At 41.5% G+C, this 19,413-nt stretch overlaps 1 protein-coding gene across 1 annotated transcript in view; it reads left to right on the forward strand.

The window, feature by feature from the left end:
- LOC139209425 (probable phospholipid-transporting ATPase IIA) overlaps nt 1-19,413 on the forward strand; it is a 31,037-nt gene that overhangs the window by 7,797 nt on the left and 3,827 nt on the right. Inside the window, exons 7-26 of the mRNA XM_070839131.1 lie at nt 804-898; nt 2,335-2,415; nt 3,395-3,470; nt 3,943-4,019; nt 4,182-4,342; nt 4,442-4,584; nt 5,322-5,434; nt 6,139-6,348; nt 9,073-9,234; nt 9,658-9,750; nt 9,885-9,968; nt 10,865-11,035; nt 11,974-12,072; nt 13,480-13,569; nt 13,806-13,950; nt 14,650-14,714; nt 15,775-15,930; nt 17,627-17,691; nt 17,933-18,041; nt 18,149-18,206. Of these exons, the coding sequence (XP_070695232.1) occupies nt 804-898; nt 2,335-2,415; nt 3,395-3,470; nt 3,943-4,019; nt 4,182-4,342; nt 4,442-4,584; nt 5,322-5,434; nt 6,139-6,348; nt 9,073-9,234; nt 9,658-9,750; nt 9,885-9,968; nt 10,865-11,035; nt 11,974-12,072; nt 13,480-13,569; nt 13,806-13,950; nt 14,650-14,714; nt 15,775-15,930; nt 17,627-17,691; nt 17,933-18,041; nt 18,149-18,206 (2,253 nt within the window). The remainder of the gene's footprint in view (nt 1-803; nt 899-2,334; nt 2,416-3,394; nt 3,471-3,942; nt 4,020-4,181; nt 4,343-4,441; nt 4,585-5,321; nt 5,435-6,138; nt 6,349-9,072; nt 9,235-9,657; nt 9,751-9,884; nt 9,969-10,864; nt 11,036-11,973; nt 12,073-13,479; nt 13,570-13,805; nt 13,951-14,649; nt 14,715-15,774; nt 15,931-17,626; nt 17,692-17,932; nt 18,042-18,148; nt 18,207-19,413) is intronic.

Below are 19,413 nucleotides of genomic sequence, written 5' to 3' on the forward strand. Positions count from 1 at the left end.
GAAGATAATGAAAAGGAAAACAGAGAGACGCACGGACATCAAATGCAAAGAGAAGACAGGAGGCATGAGAGGAGGATGCCTCATCTGAATACTCAAATATGGATTTGGACAAGATTTGTCAGTGATAATACAAACTTTGTGAATTGCATTGTTAATTTGCACATATACAAAATCCACACAAGTCCATTCAAAATAACAACCTCTAAGACACAGCACGGCAAAAAACACTAATCACAGCTTATTTAGAAACCAAAGTGTGACGCTTAAACAGCGGCTGGATGCATGTTGTTGTTGCACCTTCCTGTTGGGGGAAGAAAAACAACAGCTTTGTTTTACTGGAAATAGTGCTTGGTTATCTCTCTTCCATGTGGAGGCCATTAGGTCAATTATGAAGAGCCTAGGCAAGGAATGGGAGTTTTGGGCAGGATGACGCATGCAGGCCAGTGGGGGGATGGGCTTTGGTGGACGCCTCTACTTCTATCCCAAAAGTATATTGCAGCTTAGTTCCATTCATAAAGGTTGCTGCTTCTGCGACCCCATGCTTGATTGTTTTATTGCCCTTTTTGATGTCAAGCTGGGAGCTTCCCTGCATCAGAGCAAATATAATCCAAAAACCAGCAACAGTAGCCTTCAGTATCTTTTGAAATATAAATGAAGTGATTTGCACAATCAATGCCATCATCAAGAGCGGAGAATGTGATGCCCCTCCTTTAACTAAAAGCCTACCTATTGTTGCCCCCTAGGGGTCATTGTGCTTCTGTCTGGCACCAGTGGCTCAGTAGCTCTTGTCCTCTCCTTCCCAGGCTCCTGTTTCCTGAGGACTGACCAGCTGGATGGAGAGACGGACTGGAAACTACGCCTCCCAGTGGCCTGCACACAGAGACTGCCAACTGCTGCCGTGAGTCGTAAAATAGATGTGGAGAGGTAGTAAGGATTGTGGGAGAAAATGTACGTTTGACACAGCGTTTTTGCCCTCGCTGTGCCTTGTGTTATGTGAGATAAGAACAGAATGAATATGTGAGTAATTGCACACTCTGACTGTGGTCGTAGAGAACAAGAACAAGAGTGGCCATTTAACTAAAGTGCAGGGTGGCCTGGTCATCAGAGAATGTCATGACTAAAAGGTCAAAGGTTAACCTCAGGCCCGCACTTTAGAAGACTTCTACGGTGTTTAAGCAGTTGGAGTTTTTAAAGGCAAATATGCATATTGATATTTCTAAATTTCAAATGGTCAAAAAGTCAATAAATTGTAGCTAAATATTATTTTTCAGTTTGACACAAATTAAATTCATGTACATAAATAGTAGTATTATATAAATATAATAGTTATTTTATTTATTTAGTTATTCATTTTCAACCTTAATTTCATATTTCACTATACATTATCGGCATTTTGGTGAGGCATACGTAGTGTGGCATGAAGAATTAATAACCCTGACCAATAAATTAATAAGTAAAATCTGAAAAGGATTCTGACATTTAATTATAGATTAAAATATTATTATGTAGCTGGCGTCAGGTAGAAATCTCCCTGTTGTCAGAGAAGATGTGCACTGCTGTCATTTGACATGTGGTACGGCTAATATTGGCTGCTATTTGAAAACCGAATCATTGGTCTAGAGCTGAAACGATCAATTCAATTCCGACTTCTCAAATGTGTGTATTTAATAGCCATCCTCTATCATGATAAATTGAGTGTCTTTGGGTTTTGGAGTATTGGTTGGAAGACACATTAAATTTAATATGGGCTCTGGGAAATTGTGATAGGCATGTCTCACTACTTTCTGACATTTTATAGACTAAATGATTCATTGACTAACAGAGATGATAATTTGCAGATCAGTCGATAATAAGAATAAACAATAGAATACAACCGTGGGTCTAACTCAACCCTGAACTGCTATGTTTCCCACCTGTGCTGCTTCTGTCACCTCCTGCTCTCTGAGCGCTGGTACCAGGAAGAGAAAATAATATGTGCCTCAGGACCTATAAGACAGTGAAAATACAATAACCGCCTTATTTGTCAAACAAGTGGAATATTTATTTTCTGAATGTGTCATAGCCGTTTGTCTACTAATTATAGCCTCAAGCTAAGCCTTAGGTATGTAAAATGGAAACCATCAGAGCTCCACACTGCAGCTGTATAAGCTGTAAATGAAAACATAAACTAATGTGGTTTCTAAGTAAGTGATGCTATCTGAGATGATTACACAATGTTTGATGTCTGATGAGTAGATTAGGTCAAGTGCTGCTTGTTCTTGTCTTCTCAGTCATTAATCATAATAGTTTTTTTCCTTTGTCAGTGATCCTAAACCATGTTCTGATGTCTCACAGGATCTTCTACAAATCAGATCATACGTATACGCAGAAGAACCCAACATTGACATCCATAACTTTATTGGGACTTTCACCAGGGTGAGTGCTCATATCACTGTTTTGTTGAACCCTAACCTTGTGCCTACACTCCAAGCACTTTAAGTCTATAACATCGCCATTACTTGTAATGTTGATGCCCGATAAAAAGGCTCTGAATAAATATTTGAATTTACATTTTGCAATCTAGGCTATTCGTTATTTCAAACTTCATTGATTTGATTTGAGATATATTGAGGCTTTCTATCATTTTAATGATCAAACTTTTATTATCTTTATTTTCTTATTACCTGACCTTGTTTTTTTCTTTAGTTTCTGATGTTATGCTCTCAAAAAAACCCATCTAAAATATGAAAGTAGCCTACTTCACCGTCAAGTGCCGTGTAAAATGAGGAGTGACTTTAGGGTCAGTCATACACATCAGTGCTGATGGACTGTTGTCAAAAAACACTCAAACACATTGAAGGAAAACTCCTCACTGCACAGAAAGTCTTGACAGACAGTCGGCTCAGTGCAAATGTTGTCGTCACACGAGCGCTACGCTGATGTGACGCTTACGGAGTTAGCCTCTTTCAGACAAGCACCCTTTTTTTTGTTGTGAGGGCACTTTAACATGTCAGCCACATGGCTGAATAAGAACACTGATATACAAATTCATGATGGTAATTTGGTTGGGTCAGCATTTCCATATCACTGTCAATATGGCTGAATTGAATGAGATCAATAGATACATTTAAAGGCAGCAGCAATGGGCATCTTGTAACTGATAAAGTCATCAGTTTGATAAACTATGAGATTCTTCTCATATCAGATCAGCCTTTAAAAGCTGATCTGACCTCTCATAGTGCGGTGGCGATAAAATAGGCTTGAAAAAACCTTGGTAATAATTTGACCAGTGTAACTTATTTACTTTCTGTTCACAAAACCACACAAACCACTACCACTAACAAAGACAGAAATTGTTTGGGTGGTGTCTGTCTTTCCTCATCATTCTCTATGTTTGTTGTTTCAACTGTTACAGGAAGATGGGGACCCTCCAGTCAATGAAAGTCTCAGCATTGAGAATACCCTGTGGGCCAGCACCGTTGTTGCCTCCGGTAAGTATCTGACTGCTGGTGCATCTCTGCCAACAAGGCAGCTAATACCCAGGACTTAACCAGGATCAGCCTTTGTTTAGCTGAAGCATTGCTTTCCTTCACAACTGTTCTGATCTGAAGACTGATTACTCTAACCAAACGCACACACACACACACAGAAAAAATAATGAGGCAGTCATTTTGCTCATTAATAAATAGCTCTAGGGCAACTTACCAAAAGAAGGTATACTCCTTCGATAGGACACTCAGTCCACTTTAAACCACCCTAACATGTGTTACCCATCAAGCAATTTGAAATCTGCATCCTATATTTCAAATGACATTTCTCATTTGAAAAAGTCTATTCATGTCAACGTTATAAGTCTGGGAAACATCTTCTTGACACACTTTGTTTTATGTTGTTCCTTTATTATTTTGACCTGAGGTTCAATGGCAGTTTTTTTAAGGTCTTTTTCCCCTCCTCTCCCTCCAGGCACAGTGGTGGGGGTTGTGATTTACACGGGCAAGGAGCTGCGCAGTGTCATGAACACCTCCAACCCAAGGCACAAGGTACAGTAGTAGTGTGAGACTGAACATTTGATCATTTAGTCTGTGTAAATGTGTATTTGTTTGTAGGATTTAGGTATAGAAATCCGACATATTGCACATACACGGACCATTTGTGTTTACATTCATTTGACTCATAATGTTTACCTCTCTTGCTCATGATAGGTGGGTTTGTTTGACTTGGAGGTGAACTGTTTGACTAAGATCCTGTTTTCGGCCCTCGTGGTGGTGTCTCTGGTCATGGTGGCCTTGCAGCACTTTGCAGGCCGTTGGTACCTCCAGATCTTTCGCTTCCTTCTGCTCTTCTCTCACATTGTGCCCATTAGGTACAACTTAAGATTCTCCGCTTCCAAATATGCAGTGTTGCATTGTGTTTACATGTAAGGGGTTAAACAGCACTCATTTCCTGTTTTTATTTAATGCAGTTTGCGTGTCAATCTGGATATGGGAAAGATGGTTTTCAGTTGGATGATTAAGAAAGACTCCAAAATTCCTGGGACGATGGTGAGGGCCAGCACCATACCTGAGCAGCTTGGACGGATCTCATATCTCCTTACCGACAAAACAGGTTAGACTGCAGGAAATGGTTGCAAAAAGGAGCATACTTTATAGCAAAAGTGCAACTGAAGCCAGTGAGTGGAGTGCTAAAATGAAAGGTTATAGTGTTGGGGATTTGCCAAGGAAGTGTCCAGTAGGACAGAGTTAAGTCTTTTCCTTCCCTGGGGGGGATTTGCTCTGTGGTGGGGGTTCTGCTCCAGGAGACCTGCTACTTATTGGACCCTTAAATCATAAAAAAAGCCCAAAGTCTCTCTCATCCATACACACCTTTAGAGCACAACAACTCCACCAGTGCACTTCCTCAGGCTCGAGGTGTTGCACGTCAGATTTATAGCCCTCATGCCCAATAAAATGATCAGCCATTTCCCCATTCAGAGTGTGATAAGGCCTGCGGGGTCTGCAGGCTAATGTGCGTTCGAGGCCCCTGAGGTCTTTTTGATATACTGGCACAAAATGCTTTTAAACTGAGTGTGAGGATACAGAGGTTTTGTGTAGTGTTGAAGGGAAGGCTTCTGGCTGTCTCAGCATTTTTCCCCAGCCACCATATGTGACCTGCAACAATCCCAACCCATTAAAGGTCTAGAAACACTGATGCTCGAAGAGTAAGTTTCTAAACTTAAATGAGTTTAATTTCATATTTTTTGCTGTCAGCCTTTATACACCACCCATCTTAAAATTAACTGTTTCAAATGTCATAATTTTGGAGGAATTTCACTATTTGAATGCCTGTGATGCAATCTTTACCAGGGACTCTCACCCAAAATGAAATGGTGTTCAGGCGGCTCCACCTTGGAACTGTGGCTTATGGGATGGACTCGATGGATGAAGTACAGAGCCACGTGTTCAGTGCCTACACACAGGTAAAAAATACATGCCTGAGCGTATGCAGTGCGAGGAAATGAACAAATTCACTCACAACATTTAAAAAACAAACCAAAGTCAAAACCTTGTGTAAGGGTAAAACAAACAGACAGGAGCATTGTTTTAAGAAACATATCAGTTTGTGATTATTGTTTGGTTGAATGCATCCTGACCCCAGATGACACTCTTTGTCCCCCTTGACACCAGAGGTTAGTGAAGCAGGAAACAGGATTAGCCCAAAAGCGAAGCACTGACCGGACTTCTTTAATGACGCTACCATTAACCCCTGGAACGCACAGCCTTCTAAAAATAGCGAGGCCACAATGCAAAAGCTAATTGTTCATATTTTCTTTACACATCTGGTTATGTTTATAGGCCACTATCACAGTAGTGACTGGAGCCGGGGGTTAGTGAAGCAGCTAGTTTCTCAGACTGAAACCTACACATCTCCCTTTAGTAATCTCTGTTTTCTTTTTCAGTGTGTCTTTGTGTAAAAATGTGTTAAATATCGGAGTTCATACAGCTTGTTTATTATTCCATTTTAAAGCACAGATTATTACTTCTATTGGCTACAATAGCTGCCCACGCTCTTTCAAGAAAAACCTTGACCACAGTGGTCAAGACTCCCTTCAGGAGCATGATTTTGTAACTCCTTTCAGATTCCTCGTACAGCTTTCACACTACCTTCTGTAATTCTACTCAGCCCACCCACGACCTTCCAGCCTCTAGGGCTCCCGCAGCCACCAAGGTCCGGAAGACCATCAGCAGTAGAGTACATGAGGCTGTGAAGGCCATCGCCCTGGTGCACAACGTAACACCCGTGTATGAGTCCAACGGTGTGACGGACCAGGCCGAGGCGGAGCAGCACTATGAAGACACATGCAGAGTCTACCAGGCCTCCAGCCCAGATGAGGTATGATGGCCGGATGATGCCGGACATTCACTTTTTTTTTTTATCAGCAGAGGGGTTACAGGCTCCTTAGTACTCTGAGAAATTGGGTTTTTCAAAACCTGCACTTATACTGCCACTTATACTGGCTTCGATCCAAAATTAGTCTATTAGTATTTAAATCCTAAAATGTATCATAAAGAACTAATGTAAAGTCCAAAATATGTTAATATTAAATATGCTTATTGTCACTTCTTTCTCTCGGATATTTGAGCTTCACTGTGCAGAGTTTAATTAGATCAGATACTAGACGGTTGTTTTCTGCTGAAGGGAGAAAGTTTGTCTGTGCTCACCCCAAGAGTTCAAGACACGTACATACAAGCAGTATGTAAGTGACATCGCATCTAGTTTGGAGGAAGTTGTTGTTCACTTTACATAAATGTGATGCAGAAACATGAAACGTCCAGTGTACATAATATTTACATACTCGTATATTCTAGATTGTTTAGTGATGGGGAGCAAGGAGATGTCATTTGAAGAGTAATTGAACTTTTTTTGTCAGTATATTTAACAGTATTTTTCTAAAAACATGCCTGGAGGAGACCTTTAACTGGACTGGGAAGATGTTCTCAGCACTCAAATGTGACAGCAAGAACCATGTGACTTTGTGAGGTACTCATCAGTTCAGTTGCTGGAGTCCAGGTCATATGTCACTTGAATATTGATAATAATACATTTTATTTATATACCGATGGAACCTTTTAATACAAGAAATGCAGCTCAAAGTGCTTTAAAAAAACAATTAAATAAAAAAGACAATTTAAACAACTGTTAAAATATTATAACATAAGAGGAGAAAAGTTTGATAAGAACAAATTAAAATGTAATTAAGTAAAAGTTACAAGGCATTTTGGCCTCACTGGATTTATTAATTACAAACATTTTATTGCTTTGCAATTTGCACGTTTCTCATATTTATTATTAACAGGTGAAACTGAAACTACACACAGGCCTGTATGGCCTGTATGGCCTGCTTCACCATGGCCTGTTAGGAAATGTGATCACAAGGATGGAGAGTTTGTCAGTACAGGCTGTTATCTTCAGTGTCTTCACTGGGTTCTTGCTTGAAGGGGAACATTCATTCAAATGGCATCTCACATTTATGTCCTTGATCAGTATGAATTCTTTGAACATCAGGAAGGGGGCTGCGGAATTTGACTCGATCCATTTCCTGTGGTGTAAATACGGATTTCCTTAATGTGCTCCCCAGCCCATTGCACTTATGCCCTTTGAATTTCCTATTTGATAGAATACTTAAATAGAGCCCAGTACATCTGTTGTGATTAGAGATCTGTGGTTTGTTCTGTGGGAAGGAAATTGAGCCGGTTTGTTATTTTAGGTCACATTGGATGAAAATGTAAACAGTTTTCTCTGAGTTGCTGATCCCTAAAAGGTGCATTTGTATCAGTTTTACACAACCTAGAGCAAGATTCAGTTTGCTTTTCTATAGCTTTCAGGAAATCTTAATATAGACCTGGTGGTCAAGAGCTGTGAGCACCATAGGCACAATGTCAGTGACTGTTAAATGCATGGTTTTACCAATGCAGTCAAAACTTGACATTTGCCTGAATGCTTGTCACTTTTATGTCTGCATGCAAATTGAAATAGGCTTTTTTACATGTTAATATCAGAAGTAATAATAATCAAAAGAATGACTTACATTATGTGTGATTCACCAAGGAGAGTTGATATCTGAATCACTTTGCTTTTCAGCTCATAAAAACCTGTCAGCCATGCGGTGCTTCTGAGTCAGGATGCAGCTTTATTCGGTCCAGTTAGAAATCTGGAGCCAGCCCAGATGCTGCTGTTATACGGTGGTGCTGTTGTGGCAGACACCAGATCCAAGAATGCCTCCACAGTGACTATTTCTAGACTGTGACTAAGCACAATCTTCATATTTCCCAACATGGATGACCAATATTACGGTAGTCTGTGCTTCTCTGACGTTAGAGTGCTCCTGGCCAGGCATTGTCAGACTACATGGTCATGCGTTTCCAAAATAAGTAAATGCAGAAGCACCTGAGGTTTTTGAGTTACCTAAGGGTTGGAACATGGCGATCTTTGTTGTTTTCTCTCATCTGTGTCCATTTGGCCAGTCTGCTATTAGACCTGTCAGAAGATGGATGATGAATTGGGTATGCGATCTGGCGTTTGGTCTGGAAGTTATTGGGCAATGTCATCTCGCCTCTTTTTTTTTTTTCTCCCCACAGAAACCCACAAACACAAGTTAGCATTGTATTAATGGATGTCGTCTGTTGTGTCCTTCAGAAAGGACTGAGCAAAAACAATACTTTCAGTTCACAGACGGACATCTCCTTAGTTTATCAATCAATACCATGAGTGCTGAAAAGGCTTGAGATATTGATCAAGGCTGAATGGTTACTGTGCTTTCTGGCATCCTATTCAGTCCAAAGTGCCCTTCACTGTTTTCTCGCTAATTCAACTAATGGAACATCATATCGACATTATGGCTTTACCATGAGAATAATATCTACTCTAAGCAGTGGTCAACTCTCGCTCTTCTGTGTGTAACCGAATGATGATTACATTTTTTTATTTGTCAAAAGCACGACATGTTAGCTATTAGAATACATTTTGCAGCCTGGCCATCTTTTCCCTCCCCTATATCCACATATGTATCTTAGTGACCACTAAACCACTAAAGCCTTTACAATGTGGCGTTGCTAGGTGTCGCTGGTGCAGTGGACTGAGAGCGTTGGTCTGACGCTGGTGGGGAGAGACCAGTCCTCCATGCAGCTGCGGACCCCTACTGGCCAAATCCTGAACTTCACCATACTGCAGATATTCCCCTTCACCTATGAGAGCAAGAGGATGGGCATCATAGTGCGAGTGAGTGCCAAGATAATTTTGTTAATTGTGAATATTGTTGGGCGGGGGGGGGGGTGACAAAAGAGAAACAGATGAATATTTGAGCATGTTATCTGAGAAAAACCCCACCCCACCATAACCTCTGACTAATTCTGATGACTAACATTATTTTCATTGGCTGGTCTATAACTCAGGAAGCATGGGACTTTTAAACTTGACTTCCTCTTGATAATATTTTCAGAAGCTTTTTGAAACCCCTTGTGGATACCAAAATAAGAAATGCATTCCTAGGCAACACAAAATCATGCACGTGCACCTTGGCTCACGTGGGTCAGGACTGGAAATCCCTTCTGAGTGAAACGTACTCGTACATTTAATGCAAGTCAGACTTTTATATCGTGTTTATGTGTCCCACTGAACAAACTGGAGAAAATTGTTTTCTAGGATGAATCTACAGGAGAGATCACTTTCTACATGAAGGGTGCTGATGTGGTGATGGCAGGCATCGTCCAGTATAACGACTGGCTGGAAGAGGAGGTAGATTTCCTGCTTTTAAACAAGACATGATGAAGATGTAACAACAGGGATTTTACTGCTGTTATAAACAACCCACAGACTAATAGACTTTGTAAGCCTGCTGAATCCAGATGTTGCTGACTCTTGTTTTGCAGTGCGGAAACATGGCGAGGGAAGGTCTGAGGGTCCTTGTGGTGTCCAAAAAATCCCTGACAGAGGAGCAGTATCAAGACTTTGAGGTAAACGTCTTCTTGTGAGGCTAAGCCACAGCGATCTGAGGCCAAGCTGAGGGACTTGGTCTCAGATTCATCCCAGAACAAGACAACACTCACACACAACTTACATAATTATTTAGTTTATCAAGTATATCAACAATGTGCCAGCTATCTCTTATGACAAACACACAAATGCAGAATGATCCATTTTGCAGACATGTTTAGTGTTTCTAAATGTCAAAGTGTGCTGTTGGGTAATTAGAAGGTCCAGTCCATACACCCCACCCACCCACGCACACACACAAACACACACACACACACACACACACCCAGGCCCCACTCATTGTTTGAGCAGGGCTGGGCTGTCTCCCCTACAGTCTTCAGGCCCAGGCCCATTACTGAAGTGTATAATTGTGTGAGCAGAGCTGGTGGGCAGCAGTGAGTCACCAACTGAGTCACACACAGAGTTTGTGTTCCTGTATGAGTCACACTCGGATTGTTTTTGCTTTATCTCACTCACAAATTGCCCTGGAGCTGGAGGGCTGAAGACGGGCGTTAACCAATTGATCATGTCTGGTCTGTGTCTCCAGATTTTTAGAACAGTTTAGGGGCTACTTAAATATCTAGAAGATCGTATTCATATTATATGTTACATGAAAGTTTCTGTGTGTTGAATGGTGTGTATTCATGCAGCAGATCTGTGGGGGCTGCAAAAAGTCTGTTCATGCATGCACACTGTGAGGCGTCCCCGTTGCAGTTTTTAATGCTTATCTCTCTGTGTTTGTCATGACTTCTACAGCTGGTGGCCATATTGTTGTTTTCTCATTCTATTCCTGGCTGCTTCCCTTCTTTGATTCAATTATTTTATCTTATTTTAATTTTTTGATTTAATCTCCTCCCATGCCTCTGCCGCTCCCCAGGCAAGGTACGTCCAAGCCAAGCTCAGCGTCCACGACCGCTCTCTGAAGGTGGCCACAGTGATTGAGAGTCTGGAGATGGAGATGGAGCTGCTGTGTCTGACTGGAGTGGAGGACCAGCTCCAGACTGATGTCAGGCCCACCCTGGAGATCCTCCGTAACGCAGGCATCAAGGTCTGGGGGGCAGACGGCTTCTTGGCTCACAGTAGCAACAAACTAAGACATCAAAACATAGGACCAAGACAAGAACAGATGTTTTTCTGCCTACATGAACAAGCTTCCTTTAAGTATAAAAACCAAGACTGGAATGAATTTGAATTAATTGAAAGGAAAGTTTTAAGCGTATGTTGTTTGTCACTTCAGCTGGTTGATATGAACTATTTTAAACACATTTTATGGAAATGAGCATTTGGTTTTCTGTTAGCGAACCAGAAAGCTGATTAGTCACTGTGGTAAAAGTTGGTTTGATAGCCCCCTTCACTCTTTTTAATATAAAGGGTTTCACAAAATATATTTTCTCACTTAGGTCTTGCTCATTTTCTAACCGGTGAGGTTTCGATGTGGTTTCGTTTGATTTGCTCTGGTTTTGACAGCAGCATTGTTTCTGGAAAGATCTGTTACTGCTGTCAAATGTTTTTTTTTTTGTTTCAATTTTTTTTCACTGCTGTGAGCAGCAGAAATTAACTCCCACTAATCTCCATTGAATCTGAGTGGAAGCAGAAATCTCTCCACCAAATGAAACCCAAACCGCTACAGTCACGAAATCTTGTTTTATTGTCATTTGGACATCCAAAACGACTCCATTAACAATCAGTCTGAAACAGAATTTGGAAATTGTGATACCAATCTAGGCGTCTTCTTCTTGAAGTACAAGTATTACAATAAGGTATGTTTGATCATAAGATAGGCTCACAAACTTTGGCTCCCAGACAGAGTAATTACAGGTGGCTTTGTGATTAGAGTCTTTGATCCCTGGAATCTAGCTTCTATCAACTTATAACACAGAGAGCATTTTGTTTCATGTGGTAACAAATTTGAGTAGAATTTCTCTTCAACCATCAGTACATCCTGTAAATCCCAAACTGACATGTTATTCTCTGGTTTCTGTGTAGGTTTGGATGCTCACAGGAGACAAGCTTGAGACGGCCACATGTACTGCTAAGAATGCCCATTTGATCACCCGCAACCAGGACATCCATATCTTCAGACCGGTAAGTGCAGGACAAGGACCCTTCTTCCTCTAATATGCATTTAAGAGGGTAATAGTTGATTTAAGTACCACAGGGTTCATCCCAGTTCAATGCTGTACTGACAGTTTCCTGACTCCACTGACCCACGGGCATCCATCCTCTGTGCGACCAAGGCCCATTAGCCAGTGGTCACACAGCCCCACAAAACGACGCATGCAGCCCAAGCCAGCACAGCTGAATAAATCACCTCCCACCAGTGAAAGCATCCAAGCCACTGTCAAAGAGAACAAACAGGCCTTCGCTCAAACAGAGAGGAGAACCCAGCTGAACCACTCCCAGAGGGAACATGCAGAGGGCTCACTTCCTAATTTGTTTTGCAGGTTTCGGTCTCTCTCGCCACTTTGATAGTCCCCTTCTGCCTTCCCCTCTGGAGCCACGCCAGAGCAGAAGGAAAGCCTGCCATATAGGAAGGTTACAACTTGCGTACAACTGTGGTTACTGGAAGAGAATAACAATGGCTGGCACGGCTTGAAAACCCCTGTCCCAGTGGATGGGGGAGTGCTGACTGGGCCTGCAACACATACATCTGGATTAGTTTCCTGGTGTCCACCAATGGCCTGATCTGGATTGACGTATGAATAGTGAGCGGTTGAAGGATATTCATTCCAGAACATAACTCTTGTCGACAGATTCACACCATGCCTTGTCAGTGCTGCATTTTTGGAGAATTTTTAAGTCTATATTTGAACCTGACACAATAGTAATTTTATAATATAGCATATTTTGCCAGTTTCCCATACCAGCGGAGATTTTTAACTTCTACTTTATAAACTTATGTAGTTGTTGACAAATAAATAATAAACACTAATACATTTACAGTGTAATGTGCTAATAAAATCACCGTACACTATTTATAAATGGTTACATACTGTAATAAATGCTAGATGAAGGAAGTTTAAGTGTTAGCATAGAATTACTTCATATAAATATGAAGTATTTCACTTGTGACTGCATTGCTCAGTTAATGGAGCAATAATTCAATTTGATCTCTTATTGACGATGAAATTGAATTTGTGTCCTGGTTTGATTATATCACGATAACATGTTGCAATATTTGGTAGTTCGAAGTAATGTTTCCAGGCAAATTCTAATTAAAAGCTCTGATGAGTGCATCCCCAAATGATGGGAAAAAGACAATCATCCACCCTTATCAGTTAGTCATTTAGTTAGTTGGGTATTTGGCAGCCTTCTGGTCGCTCTAACGTTTGCCGTCTATGCAGCTGAAGGAAAACGACCTGCCACCAGTCTGATGACATTCAGGATGCGAAGGCTGACAGATTGTTACCCTTGATAAATTTTCAGTCTTCTGAGTGCCTTTTGTGTGCTTGCATGTGCATGCGTTTCTAAATGTGGTTGCCATTTCCATAGGTGACAACACGAGGGGAAGCCCACCTGGAGCTCAACGCTTTTAGGAGAAAACACGACTGTGCGCTGGTGATATCGGGGGACTCGCTTGAGGTAAACTCTGGGCTCATGTGTCTAACCCTCGTCCCTCTCGCTTATCTCTCCTTTTGACACTCTGACGTGTTTTCTGTGTGATGCATGATAATATCGCTGCCACTGAAGCATCTATGGAAGTGGTATCTGTGGTTAGAGTCACTTTCTAAACCGCAGTAGGAATTGAACTGTAAGTTGAGTTGAGGTGTTAAAGAGCCACCGTTGAGAGCGGTTATATGTGGTCGCTCTTCTTGCAGGTTTGTCTGAAATACTATGAGTATGAGTTCATGGAGCTTGCATGTCAGTGTCCCGCTGTGGTTTGCTGCCGATGTACCCCCACCCAGAAGGCTCAGATAGTCCGGCTGCTGCAAGAGCGCACGGGCAAACTCACCTGCGCTGTCGGTGAGTAGAAAGCAGCAGGTGTCCAACTGCTTTTTCATGTGGAGATCCAGTCTGTGCAGCTTTCAGCTCAAACATTAAACAACTCATTTTCCTTTTCCCCATTCTCATTCTCAATACATGTTTATCTCACTCCTACTCATCTCACCAGCACTCTGATTTAAAGTGGGGGCTGATTTTAAAAGTGCATTAACGCTAATATACACTATGTCTCCCTTTGTGATAATGACACCTAGAGCAGGGTGATTAATCATATTATTGTTATTGCTATTGCAGTAGAACCCTATCATGATGATATGATCATATCATGTTGATATCAGTGATTCCCAGACACTTGAGACAAATGAAATGAATCATTATGTCCTTTATAGGTGTTTAGAGTTAAGTAATAAACAACAGGACAGCCCAACTGAACATCAATCAGTATGAACATTTCATATATGATTTTGTTGTTGGAAATATATCTTGTGTTTTTGGTGAATTCCAGCCATACCGCCCAGCCCATTTATCCCACCCTTTATCTGATAAATTCCAAACAGACATGTCATTTTCCTTTCTTTGGCTCTGATTCTGATCTAGAAATTGGGCCAAAATAAGGGAGTATCAAGTGTAATACACACACATAACACTCTCACTAACGGTTTGTATCGGTGAGTCACTGATGTGAATTGTGACACCTCCGTGGCTCTTGTTTTCTCTTAGGGGATGGAGGAAACGATGTCAGCATGATCCAGGAAGCCGACTGTGGCGTGGGAGTGGAGGGAAAAGTAAGACTCTCTCCATCTCATCGCCTCACACTGACGTGCCGCTCTCACAGATTTTCGCTTTGTGTTTCCTGTCAAGATCTCTCTCACGTTCAGAGACATGCAGAGAGACGTGCACACAGATGATTCCTCTTTACGAGGATCTATTGTCTGACTAGGGGAAGCGAAGATGACAGGATGCTTTTGTGCTTGAGTTAAAGTAAGAGTCTCCCATCAGGCTGCCTCCTGTACTTCTCTTGGCTCTGCCTGTCTAATGGCTAGTTTGCACAGACGTGGACCTCATTCACGTATTAGTGATGATACTATTTGGGAAATTCCTTTATTCCCTCTCTTGCTAGTTGAGAAGATCAATACTATTCTTATATCGGCCTGTTGAATAAGCTGGAGCCAGCATCCAACTAGCTTAGCTTAGCATAAAGGGAAGATGCTAGGTTAGCTCACTAATTACCACATTATATCTTGTTTGTGTAATCTGTACAAATATCTGAAGTATAAAAACAACTTGTGGTTTTACCAGGTTTTACATTTGGAACACTTCTTGGCTGGCAGCAGCATTGTCACTATAATCTCTGCTGCTTAGCTTGAAACCCCACTGTGCCAACGAGACTCCAGGAAGTCTTTTTTTTTTTTTTTAGCAAAAAGGCCACAAAATCTCTGTATTTCAAATGTGAATGATAACATGTTCAGTATTTTTCACTGTCTAGCCGACACTTTTACAGACTGTGATATAAATTTTCTAATTGAGAAAATAATCAGCAGAATAACCGACAATGAAAAGAATCATATGTTGCAGCTGCACTGGTTATGATGCATTAATGCGGCCTACTCAAAGTTTTTGTATTTCAGTGCTTTATTCAAATCTGAAGATTTACATCTGATGCCTGCAGAATTCCTGACTTTCTCTAATGTCATATTTGCAGGGCGTATTTGTGTTCCATCAGTCTCAGTTTTCCAAATAAACGAGCTACATATCTGTCTGCGTACACCCAAAAGCCTGCTTTTCAGTTCGGCAAATACCTCTCATAGCCTGTCCTCACTGCCCTCTGTGTTGTGTGTTTGACAGGAAGGAAAACAGGCTTCGTTGGCCGCCGACTTCTCGGTGACTCAGTTCAAACATTTAGGCCGTCTCCTAATGGTCCACGGTCGGAACAGCTACAAAAGGTCTGCAGCCCTCAGCCAGTTTGTCATCCACAGGAGCCTGTGCATCAGCACCATGCAGGTAGAGTGCAGCTAAAGTAGTTTAGGCTTGTGTTCATCAGACATGTTAAACTTATGCCTCTGAATTATAAGTACTTTCCCTTTGCTTTGGTTCAGTTTTCACAACAGAGTGTCTGTTTGCAAAAGTCTGCCCACAAAATTCTCTACTCTTAATGTTGGCATTGAAATTAGACAGAACACATGACATAAAGCGTCTGTATTACATCAGATAATACATCACATACTAAGTTAGTCTGAGCCTCACAATGATGTTTATCCACAAATTTTACTCTGTTGCCCTTTAAAAGGAAATGGTCTTTAAATAATCAAATAATGCTGTCAAACAGTAACAAATTCTCATCAAAACGGAGTCTGCAGCATTAATTCCCACAAGATCATATAAATAGCTATGATAAAAAACGTTTGTAGAGTAAGAATGACTTTTGAAAACTTTCAAGTTATTTATTGAATAGGCTGTGTTACTGTGAATATGCACAATAAAGACTTAACAGTAAGTCCTACATTCATACAAAATGGCAAAATGCTTGCGATCTTACTGTTTCTGTTCTGCATCAACCACCAAGTTTTGTTTTTACTCAAGCCTAAGTGAACAGTAATCACACTGAAAATAGTTGCAATAGCATTTCTTTTTCCTTTCCACTACTGCGATACTTCTGACATGCAAGTAATTAGCCAAGCTGCTTGCAAAGCTGCTCACCTGAGTAATAATGTTAAAATGGGGGAAAATGCTTTGACATTCATCAACACATTATTGCGTCAGTTATGTGTATGTTTAGTTGTAAGCAGTGAAACCTAAATCAGGTGGTTGTATCCTGGTTTCATGTTTTACACTTTATATTTAGCAGCAGGTCAGTTTAGCTGTTTGCATTGAAAGTTTGTCACACTGACCCAGTCTGACACAAACCAGCTGTGAAATAATGTTAAATGTCCCAAAAATGACACGTTACAGTTGGGCAGGGAGATATGGGCTGTGTTTATCCACGACTACCTAAAACGATGAGGAGGTGATTAGGGTGAGGCAGAGAGAAGTTTCAGGGGTGGTCATGGAAGGGCGGGGTGCACGATGACTCAGAGGACTCAGTCTGTGGTGCCCTTCTGAGCAAGCACCCCCCCCACACACACACCCACCACGGTCCCCAGTCCAATTCCCATGTCCCAGTCCAACCTCAGCCCCCGTCGTGGAGGTACGGCCCGTGATTCACTGCATCGCGGATTTTGGGGTTTTAGGGAGGCCCTCCTCCACATGTCTCACATTAAGAGCAACCACAGCCACAGCTGTGACCTGTCTGGGTTTGGGGCCGCCTGGATGGCAGGCTGACTAGTTGACAGCTCAACATTGGCATCATCCAAATGATGAAGAGGCGTCCGAGAGTTAGTCAGTGAAGTTTGACCTTTCTCCAGCAGTTGCGCTGCGGTGGAATGATGATTATTGTGGTGTTGTATTTTATCTGCGGGGTCTGGCTAACTGATTAGTCAAAGTGTGGCTACCTTTGATCCTTGTGCTACTGTACCACATTAATGTTATGCCTTTCATTTTATTGTATGTCTGTGATGTAAGACTGGACTCTCAGTCATTATTTCTGTCTTTAGTATTTTGGAAATGATGCCCCTGGTTTCTTCATGCATCATCTATAATGCCATTTAGAAGACTAAATGATGCATCGCTGACTTTCATTCTTCTGTTTCTGTTCCCCCAGGCGGTCTTCTCCTCTGTTTTCTACTTTGCTTCAGTCCCACTCTACCAAGGATTCCTGATTATTGGGTGAGATACAAAACTCTGAATAGCGATGACTTATCAAGAGAGCATTTGGCTGCCCCGGCATTTCCTCTCTGTTAAAGCACTGTTGAAATGCGAGAGGGGGAAAATATGAACGTACTGACCACTGGACTGATGCATTTCACTGCTGAATCTTATGATGAAATGTGTGAAACATCTTGTCCATGCAACATTTGATCTGGATCTTATTCCCCACGCTGATGACACATGAATTTGTCTGTTTCAGCTATTCCACTATCTACACCATGTTCCCCGTCTTCTCCCTGGTGCTGGACAAAGATGTTAAGTCAGAGGTCGCCATGTTATACCCAGAGCTGTACAAAGATCTCTTGAAGGTATTTAATAAATGATTAAATGCGGATTGTTGCAGTGCAGCCAGATATGACATACATAGAAAATATGATGTCCTGTTCTGCTCATTGTTCTTGTTTTCTCTCCACAGGGCCGACCGCTATCTTTCAAGACATTTCTAATATGGGTCCTAATAAGTATCTATCAAGGTAAGGAAGCTGCTGATAATCAGATTCAGTAGCCGCTGCTGTAGGAGCCAGATTCTCCCATAATGACCCAAATGAACAGCAACCATACACACAAACATGCGTCCTAACTGGTCAACATACAATGCAAAGAGTAGTTGTATCATAGTGAGTCACTTTACATGCATATGGTCATCAGTCATTACTGTGGAGCATTCAAAGATGTATGCAAACTTACAAGACATCAGATCAGACGCCATGATGAAGACCAGATGTCCAGTTCAGACAGACAGACAAACAGAAAGATAACAGAAGGCATCTTGCTGCTCCACGACAAGTTACTCTTTAACAACAACAACAACGCACTTTGCCCTTCATTTCTAGAGGAGTTTATTTCTGAGTGCAGAGGTAACTGTCTCACATGAGCCATTTGCAGTGAAAAGGCATTTACAGGGTGCCATAAGATCTCTTTCTCTCACGTTCAGAGGCATGCACACACACAGGATTCCTCTCTACGAGCATCTATTGTCTGAGTGGGGGAAACTAAGATGACAGGATGCCTTTGTGCTTGAGTTAAGCCTGCCTGCTGTACTTGTCATGGCTCTCTCTGTGCATTCCCTGTCACATAGCTTGTTTCTAGATAGATGGCACTCACACGTGTCTTAGCATACTATTTGGAGAAATTCCTTTATTCCCTGTCTTACTGGTTGAGAAGATCGACACCACTCTTCTATCTGCCTGTTCAATAAGAAGCTGAACCCAGCTGCTAATTAGCTTAGCTTTTTAAAGCAAACATGCCACAAAAATCTCTGTATCTCAAATGGGAATGATAATGTGAATGAATATTTTTCACTGTTGAGCCGACACACTTTTACAGACCGTGATAAATTGACCAATTGAGAAAATAATCCCCAGAATAACCGACAATGAAAAGAATCACATGTTGGCTCAGTGCTAGTTATGATGGATTAATGCGGCCTGTATTTTATTAAAATCTGGGGATCTGTTGCCTGATGGATTCCTGATTTGCAGGGAGTATTTGGCCTCCTTCAGTCTAAATGTTGTGTAAAGAGGCGTTCACTGGGGCATCACAAGCTATGCCCCGAAACCTTTTATCTATCAAAACACGGAGTGTTTCATTTTACGGTTGATCTCAAGCTGCTGTATGCTTCCAAACAATGGGCCCTAATTTCCAAACCACTTGCCAAAGGATTCATCCTGGTTGGAGATT

This window comes from Pempheris klunzingeri, chromosome 11 (assembly GCF_042242105.1).
Source record: "Pempheris klunzingeri isolate RE-2024b chromosome 11, fPemKlu1.hap1, whole genome shotgun sequence".
Classification (NCBI taxonomy): domain Eukaryota; kingdom Metazoa; phylum Chordata; class Actinopteri; order Acropomatiformes; family Pempheridae; genus Pempheris; species Pempheris klunzingeri.